Source organism: Hylobates moloch, unplaced genomic scaffold, assembly GCF_009828535.3.
Source record: "Hylobates moloch isolate HMO894 unplaced genomic scaffold, HMol_V3 SCAFFOLD_9, whole genome shotgun sequence".
In the NCBI taxonomy this organism is placed as follows: domain Eukaryota; kingdom Metazoa; phylum Chordata; class Mammalia; order Primates; family Hylobatidae; genus Hylobates; species Hylobates moloch.
In genome coordinates, this window is record NW_026652284.1 from 6,022,540 (window position 1) to 6,035,842 (window position 13,303).

At 46.5% G+C, this 13,303-nt stretch overlaps 1 protein-coding gene across 1 annotated transcript in view; it reads right to left on the bottom strand.

Moving 5' to 3' along the window:
- The window catches only part of DNAJC11 (DnaJ heat shock protein family (Hsp40) member C11), a 73,074-nt gene that overhangs the window by 32,286 nt on the left and 27,485 nt on the right, over positions 1-13,303 (bottom strand). Inside the window, exon 4 of the mRNA XM_032758766.2 lies at positions 5,943-6,044. Coding sequence (XP_032614657.1) covers positions 5,943-6,044 — 102 coding nt within the window. The remainder of the gene's footprint in view (positions 1-5,942; positions 6,045-13,303) is intronic.

The window sequence follows — 13,303 nt, forward strand, 5'->3', positions numbered from 1 at the left end:
GCATTCCTCTTGCCTCAGCCTCCCAAGTAGCTGGGACTACAGGAGCACGCCACCATGCCCAGTTAATTTTTCTTTTCTTTCTTTTTTTTTTTGGTAGAGATGGGATTTCACCATGTTGCCCAGGCTCTTGATACATTATTTTTATTTATTTATTTAGAAATGGAGTCTTGAGCTTGTCGCTCAGGCTGGAGTGCAGTGGTGCAATCTCGGCTCACTGCAACCCCCGCCTCCCAGGTTCAAGCGATTCTCCTGCTTCAGCCTCCCAAGTAGCTGGGATTACAGGTGCCTGCCACCACACCTGGCTAATTTTTGTATTTTTAGTAGAGATGGGGTTTCACCATGTTGGTCAGGCTGGTCTCAAACTCCTGACCTCAGATGATCCACCCACCTCAGCCTCCCAAAGTGTTGGTGAGAGGTGAAGCCAGCTGGACTTCCTGGGTTGGGTGGGGACTTGGAGAACTTTTCTGTCTTACAAAAGATTATAAATGTACCAATCAGCACCCTGTAAAAATGCGCCAATCAGCGCTCTGTGGCTAGCTAGAGGATTGTAAATGCACCAATCAGCTCTCTGTAAAAAGCACCAATCAGCGCTCTGTGGCTAGCTAGAGTATTGTAAGTGCACTAATCAGCACTCTGTAAAATGGACCAACCGGCACTCTGTAAAATGGTCCAATCAGCAGGACGTGGGCAGGGACAAATAAGGGAATAAAAGCTGGCCACCCCAGCCAGCAGCAGCAACCTGCCTGGGCCCCCTTCCACACTGTGGAAGCTTTGTTCTTTTGCTCTCCACAATAAATCTTGCTGCTGCTCACTCTGGGTCCACACCACCTTTAAGGTAACACTCAACGCGAAGGTCCACAGCTTCATTGTTGAAGTCAGTGAGACCAATAACCCACCAAAAGGAATGAACTCTGGACACATTGGGATTACAGGTGTGAGCCCCCGCACCGGGCCGATACATCATTTACATTTTTTTCTAATAAAGCTGAATTGTGTTTCTCAGCTATTACACAAACCATGCTGATAATGGAGTTTTCTAGATCAGAGGGGTCTTGCCAAAGAGTGTATATCAACCTCTGTAATAGCAAAAATGGCCAGGAAATAACGTAGATCTCCATCAAACTATTTTGTCATAAGGTCAAAAAACTAAAGCAATATGCCCGCAGAGACAGTCAAGCTCCTTTGCCCCCACACCCCCAAACAAACCTAACTTAATCATCTGCTCCACACAGGATCTAAACAAGTTCACGAAGGAGGCAGCAATGAAGTCGGACAAGCTGCCTGGGATCAAGTTGCCTTCTAAATATGCTCAAAGTGGCTGCCCTCCACAGAGGGAGAAGATTTATGGGTATTAAGGAAAAAAGGAATTAAAATAATCAATACGAAGTGAATACAACACAGAACGACACTGTTAACATGATCTTAAGTCCTTAAAATGCAAGAAATGTGGATGGATTATGCAAATAAAACAGAAATCCGAAGATGGCAGTAGGATGCCCAGGGTGGTCCAGTCAGACTCCAGGTTCACATACTGCTCTCAGGGATGAACCCCACGTCCTGCCCAGCCACCAATTCTCTCCCTAATGCCAGTTCAATGTGGAGGGCCCTAAAGACACTGGGACCCCAGCAACCTAAGGGTGGCGTTTTCCAGCAGGACATACAGACAGGAATTTACTCCCACAGAGCAAAGCAAAGGCAGAAAACAGGTGATTTGAGCTAAAGACTGTGGGGTCCAAAGACTCAACCCAGAAAGCGGGCCTCCCATTTCACGGAGGCAGAAACTGGACTAAGAATGCAGAAGGGACTTGATCAAGGGCACAGACAGGAAGGTGGAATCTGAGTCTGGATGCAGGGCCCTGGACACCAAGTCCAAGGCTCTCCCATGCTGCCTCCCACACACGGATGTGACTGTGTTCATGCATGTGTGTGTGTGTGTGCATGCATGCATTTCATCAGCTGGAGCCAGCAGGCAAAGTGGACACACCCCAGGGCTGGGGATTCTACACGTTCCTTCCTGGGCACCATGGTGCCTGGTAAGGCACATTCCACACAAGTCCATATCACAGCCAGCCATACTGCAAACAGCACCGGGCCTGGCCCCAGGCAAAGGCTGTGAGAATTGTTCGAGGGCCATTTTCTTTTCTTTCTTTCTTTTTTTTTTTTTTTTTTTGAGACAGTCTCACTCTCTGGCCCAGGCTGGAGTGCAGTGGTGCGATCTCGGCTCACTGCAAGCTCTGCCTCCTGGGTTCACACCATTCTCCTACTTCAGCCTCCAGAGTAGCTGGGACTACAGGCGCCTGCCACCACACCCGGCTAATTTTTTGTATTTTTAGTAGAGATGGAGTTTCACCGCGTTAGCCAGGATGGTCTCGATCTCCTGACCTCGTGATCTGCCCGCCTCGGCCTCCCAAAGTGCTGGGATTACAAGCGTGAGCCACCGCGCCCGGTTTCAAGGGCCATTTACAAATCCCAACTCACAGGTCCCACCATTCCTGACCAAGCCAAGAATTTCCTCCTCAGTATTGAATGAAACACCACCACCACATTTAGTTCTGAACATCATTTTGGTACCAGTACCACTTTGCATTTATATAGCAAGACTATCTTTCCCTAATAAATTAACATCTATTTCGTGTGTTTTCAATCTTTTCACAACTTGGCATGGTAGTCAGGACAGAAGTCCTCATTTTACAGAAGAGAAAAGGGAGCATTGTCAAACGGCTCACTCTGTGTCCTGCCTCCTGCTGGCAGCTGTACCTTCTAACCTGGGCTTTTCCTCACTAGGCCTTTTTGCTTGGTAGATACATCAATCTACTGGAAATCCCTACCTAATCTGCTCTTATTGATGAAAACAGAGGGAAATATGCACCCGCGTTTCGGGCGGAATATCACGCATGGGATACAGCCTGCAAACCCCTCTGAGCTGAGGTCCTCTGTCGGGGGTCCAGCTGACAGGCTGACCTCTAAGTCATCAAAAGTGTCCTTCTGTTTTTGTTTAAGACAGGACCTTGCTCTGTTGCCCAGCTGGAGTGCAGTGGTGCAATCACAGCTCACTGCAACCTTGAACTCCTGGGCTCGGGCAATCCTCCTTCGTCTGCCTCCCAAGTAGCCTGGACTACAGGTATGTGCCACTGTGCTCAGCTAATTTGTAAATATTTTGTAGAGATGGGGGTCTTGTTATGTTGCACATGCTGGTCTCAAACTCCTGAACTCAAGCAATCCTCCTGCCTTGGCCTCCCAAAGTGCCAGGATTACAGGCATAAACCACCATGCCTGGCTTCCCCATGGTCTTTTTTTTTTTTTTTTTTTTTTTGAGACAGGGTCTCACTCTGCTGCCCAGGCTGGAGTGCAGGGGCGCAATCTCGGCTCACTGCAGCCTGGACCTCCCAGGCTCAAGTGATCCTCCCATCTCAGCCTCCCAGGCAGCTGGATCTATAGGTGCATGCTACCATGCCTGGCTAATTTTAGTATTTTATTTGTAGAGATGGAGTCTCACTATGTTGTCCAGGCTGGTCTCAAACTCCTGAACTCAAGTGATCTGCCCACCTTGGCCTCCCAAAGTGCTGGGATTACAGGCATGCACCACCACGCCCACCCTCCATGGTCTCCTTAAAGCGGAGATCACCCCTTTCTTCTCAGGACAAGGATGTTTGCTCATCTTGAAAGGCAAAAAAACCCCTCAGAAATGGAATGAAAGATATACCTCAAATGCTCTCCTTAAAATGCTGGACAGCCAACATCTGGTTATCACTCAATATTTCTGATTAGAATATTTATTTGGAAGCAGTTTTATGGAGATAGCAAAGTATAGGACATTTTAAAAATCACTTGCATGCCTGTGTGAGATGGTCACAGCTGTGCTCCCTCATTCCACAGAAACATGGCCTGCAGACACATTTGCATAGAGTCCCAATAAGCAACTGCCACACACCCCCAGATGGCCGATTTGATCATAGGACACGGATGCAGGATGATAGTGAGGTTCTCTTTCCCTTTCACTGCTCCTAACACAGCAAACTTCCAGCCAGAATAGCAAAAACACCAAAGGAACAGCCTGCTCCTGCCAGGCTCCCCCACCTCCCCCACCCCACCTCCATCTGCCAATACCGACCTTCCAAACCAGACCTCCCTCTGGGCACCTGGCTGGGAGATCCAAGCAGGAATCATTAGCACAGCTCAGGGCACCTCGGAGATTTTCGACTCTCCCAATTATCCCAAACTCCCCGGCTCGGTTCACCCAGGGTTTTGATTCTCTACCTCCATCTGACCAAAAGATAATCCTGCACTTCTGAGGTCCTCACCCGTTGAGGGGAAGAGTGAGTAGATGGGAGCGGAGGTGTTACCATTTTCAAATATACATTTTTTCCAAGAGAATTAAATCATTTATTGATTACACATGATAATGAGTGATACACAAGCTTCATTCCCATCCATAATTTTATCTGGTCAAATATACTTTGAAATGTGGGATTCAAAGAGATGGACATGTTCTGGATATATGGTCCTTTAAATGCTGTATGGGTGTTAAAAAAACTGCTTTCTGGAATGTATTTCATCAGAGGTTTATCTTACTATGCATCCCAGTTTAAGCTAGCATTTGTTTTCTTTTTTTTTTTTTTTTGAGACAGAGTCTCACTCTGTTGTCCAGGCTGGAATGCAGTGGCATGATCTTGGCTTACCACAACCTCCGCCTCCCTGGTTCAAGCTATTCTCCTGTCTCAGCCTCCCAAGTAGCTGAAATTACTCGGGAGGCTGGTGGCCATGCACCACAATGCCTGGCTAATATTTCTGTATTTTTAGTAGAGATGGGGTTTCACCATATTGCCCAGGCTGGTCTCGAACTCCCGACCTCAGGTGATCTGCCCGCCTCTGCCTCCCAAAGTGCTGGGATTATAGGAATGAGCCACCGCACCCAGCCTATTCTTTTCCTTTACAAGGTTTAAAGAAAATAATAATGCTTCTTACAACTTTGTATGGCTTCTGCTCTCCTTCCAACAACGTTGATGATTTGACACAGATCATGGGAGAAGAGGCTGATGGAAGACTGGGGAGCTCCCAGCTCCTTATCATGACAGACACAGGCTCTCTGCCAGGCCGTCCTGCCCGCACTGATAGGGTCTGGCCACTGAGCCCTCTTTTTAAACACAGCTGAACAGTACACCGAACCATGTTTCATTAGCCGTTCAGTACAACTGGAATCTCAAAGCGACCAAGCTATCCTACTTGCCACACAGCTGGGGCACACATGCAAAACAACCTCCCCAGCAAACTGAAAGGAAAAAGAGAGCATACTTAGCATTGAAAAGTAACTCTGACTCAGTAGTGTCACTGGGTTAAAGGACTTAAACTCCATCGGTGATCTGGGACACCGATGCTGCTCAAACAACCCAGTGACTGGTGGTCATGGCACCAATGCCCTGGGGTGATGTGAGCAGGGCCTTCTGCTTAAGGCCATGCGGACATGCCCTGAGCCCTCTGCATTATCTGGCTCTCCATATCCTAACGGGTAAGCAAGGACTTCTGCTGCCTCAACGCTTAGGTGGTTAGGTGGCTGTCCTCTGCCCTGCCTCTGTCTTCTAACTGATTCCCAGTGTCGAGGACTTGGGCAGCACAATCGGAGGAAACGGCCTTCAATGACTAGCCTGTATATCTGCTTGGCAAAACTCCCTGACTTCTGGAAAAAACAGGGGACTGGTTTTGTCTTCCCTACACATGGTACAAAACATTCATCTCCTGGAGATGAGCAGCAGCGTGGCTGATGGCTACCAGGGAGGTGTTTTCCAGAAAGATACGACTTTGACATAATATAAAGTAAATTTTTGTCCCACCAGCTTGTATGTTTTTACTTTAACAACCCACCAGCACCTCATTATTTCAGACCTGGCTTCTAGTTATGAGGCCTTTTCATGAGGTGTCCTCATGAAACCTGACCCCTGGCTTACCTTGGGATTGGTTCGCTGCTGCAGTCTCCTCTCTTCCCTCTCTCTCTGCAGCCGCTCAAACTCCTCTCGAATTTCAGCAGGGGTTCTCCTCCTTTCCACAACCTATGCACAGAATCAAGATGGGAAGACAGTTGAGGACCCAGGAGGTTAAGGGAAACGTACATAAAGAGCTACAGTCATTGATTTTGGTGTGTGCATGCTGCCTGGGGTCCGGCCACAGCCTTTCCCCAGGAAGGACCCCAAACCATGAGTTCCACCATCTGATGGCTCGGCCTGGGTGAGGGAGAGCTCACTGCCCTCCTGGCCCTTCCCAAGGTTGAAATGAGTTTTCACTCAGCTCTCCAGAGTGACTTAAACATTCTTTATTTTAGCAACTTATCTCTGAGGCTGCAGAAATCTTACAAGGAAAATGTCACCTTACGAATTTCTTTTTTTTTTTTTTTTTTTTTTGAGACAGAGTCTCGCTCTGTCACCCAAGCTGGAGTACAGTGGCATTATCTCGGCTCACTGCAAGCTCCACCTCCCGGGTTCATGCCATTCTCCTGCCTCAGCCTCCTGAGTAGCTGGGACTACAGGTGCCTGCCACCACGCCTGGCTAATTTTTTTGTATTTTTAGCAGAGACGGGGTTTCACCATGTTAGCCAGGATGGTCTCAATCTCCTGACCTCGTGATCCGCCCACCTCGGCCTCCCAAAGTGCTGGGATTACAGGCTTGAGCCACCGGGCTGGCCTACCTTAAATTTCATAGTGTAAATTTCCTAGTGAATCTCAGATAACAAATGTTAAATATCAAGACGGAGGCAAGCTGGCTCTCCCTAGTGGTCTGAGACAATTGCTAGAGACTCCTTTTGAGCTTCTTGGACCAAGGATCTCGAGCTGTTGGGTCTGGGTATTTTCATTCTGTTGTTGTAGAGACGGGAACTTGCTGTGTTGCCCAGGTTGGCCTCAAAGGATCGTCCCACATCAGCCTCCCAAAGTGCTGGGATTGCAGGCATTAGCCGCCATGTCTGGCGGGTCTGAGTGTTTTTGGAATCATGGGACTCTTCTTCTTCTAACAGTATATGAACCTTAGAATGTGGGCTGTCAGTTATAGGCTGGCGTAACAATACTCAGGTCCCACACAGAAGACCTCATTAAACTCAGGGACGCACAGTGATGTCGAATCTGAGAAAATAAGGTATTCCAGCCTGGCGCGGTGGCTCATGCCTGTAATCCCAGCACTTTGGGAGGCTGAGGTGAGTGGATCACCTGAGGTCAGGAGTTCGAGACCAACCTGGCCAACATGGTGAAATGCCATCTCTACTAAAAATACAAAAATTAGGTGTGGTGGCAGGCGCCTGTAATCCCAGCTACTTGGGAGGCTGAGGCAGGAAAACTGCTTGAACCCAGGAGGTGGAGGTTGCAGTGAGCTGAGATCATGCCACTGCACTCCAGCCTGGGTAAAACAGAAAGACTCTGTCTCAAAAAAAAAAAAAAGGAAAAAGAAAACAAGGTATTCCAGGCCTGGCACAGTGACTCACACCTGTAATCCCAGCACTTTGGGAGGCCAAGGTGGGTGGATCACCTGAGGTCAGGAGTTTGAGATCAGCCTGGCCAACGTGGTGAAACCCTGTCTCTACTAAAAATACAAAACATTAGCCGGGGGTGGTGGCAGCTGCCTGTAATCCCAGCTACTCGGGAGGTTGAGGCAGGAGAGTCACTTGAACCCGGGAGGCAGAGTTTGCAGTAAGCCAAGATCACGCCAGATTACGCCATTGCACTCCAGCCTGGGCAGCATGAGCAAGAAACTCCGTCTCAAAAAAAAAAAAAAAAAAAAGAAAAGAAAAGAAGGCATTCCAATTCCAATTCCAGTTCAGCCCTTCTTAGCTCGTCATGAAAGGAAGACCATCTAGTCGAGATGATTTCAAAGAAGTGGAAAGGCCACTGCAGCCTTTCATCTGTGAAAGAGGCAACTGCACTGCACGATTTCTAAGGGTCCTGTTTATGGTGTGAAACTGTGTGCACCGGTGAGAAACACACAGTGTGGGAACAGGACAGAAAAAATGGTTACTCTTTTTCTATCACGACCAAAGTTATCAGATGGATGGGCGAAGGGGCAAGGGTGTACGAAAGCAGATTCTGCCTATCAGTGGGAGAAACACAGGGGAGTCTTGAGTTGCTGCTCACAGACTATCTAAAAAGGTGTGATGTGAGAAAAAGTTTCCTTGGAAATTTCACGTTTCAAAAAATAATTTTTTTTTTTTTTTGATACGGAGTCTTGCTTTGTCACCCAGGCTGCAGAGCAGTGGCATGATCTTGGCTCACTGCAAGCTCCACCTCCCAGGTTCACGCCATTCTCCTGCTTTAGCCTCCCGAGTAGCTGGGACTACAGGCATGCACCACCACGCCCGGCTAATTTTTTTTTGTATTTTTTAGTAGAGACGGGGTTTCACCGTGTTAGCCAGGATGGTCTTGATCTCCTGACCTCGTGATCCGCCCGCCCAAATTATTTTTAAAAATACAAGCTTATAGAAAAAAATCAATAGAACAGAAGGATAGGAAATAAAAAGTATGCGATTCCCCTTACCCATATTCCCTCATCTCACAGGTTCCACTCATCTCACAGGCTCACACTCATCTCACAGGCTCACACTCAATTTTTTTTAGATCTCTTCCTCAAAATTCTCTATGCATGCGTATGTACCTACGTATGTGTGCATGTGCATGCGCACACACACGCATACACATATTCAATATAAATAAGATATTACAGGCTTTGTGCAACTTGATTTTATTTTTCAACAAATAAAAAAACCCACAAAAACTCATCCAAAAAAATCCGAGGAACTTGTCCACTACTTTAAACATTAAAAATAGTGAAAACATTTTCTAATAACCCAATATAAATCAATAATTACTAAAAAGGGGGAAGTGGTTCTTTTCAAGGAAGCTTTAAAATAAAAAGATTGTTAAAATCATCCAAGAACAAACTAAAGGTCCTAATGGCATGACAGTGATTGCTCTGTGACCTCGCAAGGGCATTCTGGGTTCTATTTCGTGAACAAGACGCGTTCCTGCTGCCCAGGCTTAAAATCAAGGGCGCGTCACCTGTCTACAGCACTCTCATTTTCCAATACCACCCGTCCTGACATAGACAAAAGCAAGGTACAATTTTTCAAAGTTTCCATTATCTTCTCAATCTCATGTCAGTCCCTCCCTGCATCAAAAGAAAATAAAAATGAAAGAGCTTCAGGGAAATGTAATCAACTATTCCATGTAAGTTTGAAGATCCAGAAAAAATGCTTTAAAATACTTTAAAAATTAGTCATGACTTTACAGCCCAATTCAGTGGACCTGACTGTGGAGCCACAGTTTCTCTGGACCCAGCAGATGGTGACTTAACTGACCATCCCAAGGACAAGGAGGTCTAAGTGTGAGGCTGTCTGAATGCAGACAGTTCTTCTACATAGCCCAGAGGACGTAGGATGTTCCAATCTGGATAAATAGATTTTATTTTATTTATTTATTTATTTGAGACAGAGTCTCACCCTGTTGCCCAGGCTGGAGTGTAGTGGTGCGATCTCGGCTCACTGCAAGCTTCGCCTCCCGGGTTCACACCATTCTCCTGCCTCAGCCTCCTGAGTAGCTGGGACTACAGGCGCCGCCACCATGCCCGGCTAATTTTTTGTATTTTTTTTAGTAGAGACGGGGTTTCACCATATTAGGATGGTCTCAATCTCCTGACCTCATGATCCGCCTGCCTTGGCCTCCCAAAGTGCTGGAATTACAGGAGTGAGCCACTGCGCCTGGCCATTTTTTTTTTTTTTTGGAAGGAGTCTCGCTCTCTCGCCCAGGCTGGAGTGCAGTGGCGCGATCTCGGCTCACTGCAAGCTCTGCCTCCCGGGTTCACGCCATTCTCCTGCCTCAGCCTCCCGAGTAGCTGGGACTGCAGGCGCCCGCCACCTCGCCCGGCTAATTTTTTGTATTTTTAGTAGAGACGGGGTTTCACCGTGTTAGCCAGGATGGTCTCGATCTCCTGACCTCGTGATCCTCCCGCCTTGGCCTCCCAAAGTGCTGGGATTACAGGCGTGAGCCACCGCGCCCGGCCCCAATATTTCATTTTTTTGAGACAGAGTCTTGTTTTGTCGCCCAGGCTGGAGTGCGGTGGTGTGATCTCAGCTCACTGCAACTTCTGCTTCCAGGGTTCAAGCAATTCTCCTGCCTCAGTCTCCCGAGTAGCTGGGACTACAGGCTTGTGCCACCATACCCAGCTAGTTTTTTTATCTTTAGTAGAGATGACGCTTCACCATGTTGGCCAGGCTGGTCTTGAACTCCTGACCTCAAGTGATCCACCTGCCTTGACTTCCCAAAGTGCTGGGATTACAGGTGTGAGCCACCGTGCCTGGCCTGGATAGAAATTTTATAATTGAGTGTTCTATTCAACAGGATATTCGTTTTAAAAAAATGCAGATTTTAATGAAAGTTTGATTCGCCATAACTTTAATCAGTGACATAAGTAGGCCCATGAATATGCCCATATACTACTATTTTTTTTCAGAAACAGGTTTGCAAGCTGCTGAGAATTAAAATCCTGGACTCAAACCCTGTAGGAGAAAAAAAAAACAAAACAAAACCTGGAAAGTGTGAGGCTTCACAAAGGCTACAGCAGGAAAAGATTCATTTTCAGGAATTTTAGCTGTTTAATCTTTGAAGACTCAACAAACAGCTGAAAATTACTTTCTCTCTGTTACATTCTGTGATGAATTACAAAGGCAAACAATCCAAAGGTGGCACATCATTCCATTTTTAGTCATATTTTACACAAGTTTTGCAAATAGTTGGTGCATAATCAGAGCTAACAGCAAAGCCAAAATGGCCAGCCTTTCTGGAGCGGTGAAGACACTTAGCAGGGCAGGGCACTTCATTCTCAGCTCCCACAGGCCTCTGCCAGCCTTGATTATTTATATCTTCCTTTAAACAGAATACATGATGCCAGAGAGGGGAACAGGACTAAGCTAGCTGTGAGCTGCTCTTCTCCTTATCAGCAACCCTTACAGACAGAGGCATCTGGGAACACAGCATCCAAAGCTGCATGACAGTTGATAAATACCAGACATTTTCAATGTTTCTCATGGACAGAGTGTATCACATGCAGCTCATGAATCCATACAATTGCTGTCCACTGGAGCATTCACCAACTAGGTCTATCCCTATGCTAACCAGAAAACTGACTGAGCGGCCAGGTGCAGTGGCTCACCTGAGGTCAGGTGTTTGAGACCAGCCTGGCCAACATGGCAAAACCCTGTCTCTACTAAAAATACAAAATTTTGCTGGGCGTGGTGGCGGGCGCCTATAATCCCAGCTACTCAGGAGGCTGAGGCAGGAGAATCGCTTGAACCTAGGAGGTGGAGGTTGCAGTGAACAGAGATCGTGCCACTTCACTCCAGCCTGGGCAAAAGAGCGAAACTCCATCTCAAAAAAAAAAAAAACAAAAAAAAACCGACTCAGCCCAGGAGTTCCAGACCAACCTGGGCAACATAGTGAGACTCCATCTCTACAACAAAAAAACAACCACCAAGAAGACTGACTTTATTGATGAAAGGAATGAGGAGATATCCAAAAGCTAGGTAGCATAATGGAAGGAGGACAGACAGGACCTCAAACCTCCTGGGAGACCTCAGGCAGGTCACCTTTCTAAACTTCAGTTTCCCTGCTATAAAATGAGGAGGGTTAATCGATATCATTTGAAAAGTGTCATCTGGTTCTAGCTGGTAAACTTTTTATTCTGGGGTAATTTTAGAAAATTATTTGGAAACGCTACAACAACAGTACAGAAATTTCTAGTGTAGCCTGCACCCAGGTTCCCCCAATGTTAGCACCTTATATAACCATGGACGATCTGTCAAATCTCAGAAACCAACATTAATACATTTCTACTAATTAAATCTAGGGTTCAAATTTCACTAGATTTTCTACGAACATCCTTTTTCTGTTCCAGGATCCAATCCAAGATTCCATGTTGCATTTAGACATGAGGTGTCCTTAGTCTTCTCTGCTCTGTGACAGTTCTAAACCTTTGCTAGTTTTTCATGATGTTGACCATATTATTGCTTTTAATACAGGCTGACTTTCTCATATACTATAAAACCGGTATCAGAGACAGGGAAAAGTAAAATATAAATGATGTAAAGGACTGCAGACAAAAACCAAACTGCAGATGATCTGGGCCAAAGGATGCAACTCTGGATGTAATCTAACATCTGAAAGTGACATCTGCAGGAGATGAGTTACGTGGTTTCCATGGCATTTGCCAGCCATTACCAGAATCAACACTGTCAAAGCATTCACAGTTCAAGGTTAGATTTTTGCCATTCTGAAAAAATGACCAATTTCACTTTCAATGTGGATATCTGCACAAACATCACTAACCAACCTCAAGAAGTAAATAGTATGGCTGGTTTTATAAGGTGGGAATGGTTACATCTCATTCCTTGGGAATCCTCCCAAAGCATAACAGTCTCTAGAAGCCTTAAAAAAAAAAAGTGGGGCTGGGCACGGTGGCTCACATTTGTAATCCCAGCACTTTGGAAGGCCAAGGCAGGAGGATCATCTGAGGTCAGGAGTTCGAGACCAGCTTGGCCAACATGGTGAAACTCTGTCTCTACCAAAAATACAAAAATTAGCCAGGCATAGTGGTGCGCACCTGTAATTCCAGCTACTCGGGAGGCTGAGGCAGGAGAATCACTTGAACACTGGAGGCAGAGGTTGCAGTGAGCCAAGATCATGCCACTACACTCAGCCTGGGAAACAGAGCAAGACTCCGTCTCAAAAAATAAAAATAAAAAAATTAGCGGAGCGTGGTGATACATGCCTATAGTCTCAGCTACTTGGGAGGCTGAGGTGGGAGGATGGCCTGAGCTGGGAAGTCGAGACTGCAGTAAGCCACGATCGTGCCACTACACTCTAGCCTGGGTGACAAAGTGAGACTCTGTCTCAAAAAAAAAAAAAAAGACTGAAAATTTACCTAACGACTGACAACTGGGCCAGTATTTTGTACATTCTAAAGAAGCTCCAATGGGTTGGGGAGTGATTTCTAGTTGGCGGAGGGCTTTGAGATCTTCGGATTAAATGCATCTCAGACACTCAGGATACCGACAATCAATGCCCTTCACCCTTCACTGACTACCCATACGGTAGACTAATAAATATGTGGTAAATGGATACCCTTCAGCAACTGAAGAGTTTAATAGTCTAAAAATACCAGCAACAGCATGAAGGGAATACAGCTTCCTCCCTGGAGTGAAAGCTATTATTGCAGTGAGAGAATCCTCATATGGAACAATCCATCCAGCTGCAGGAATTCCTTGAAGGAATGTTGATGC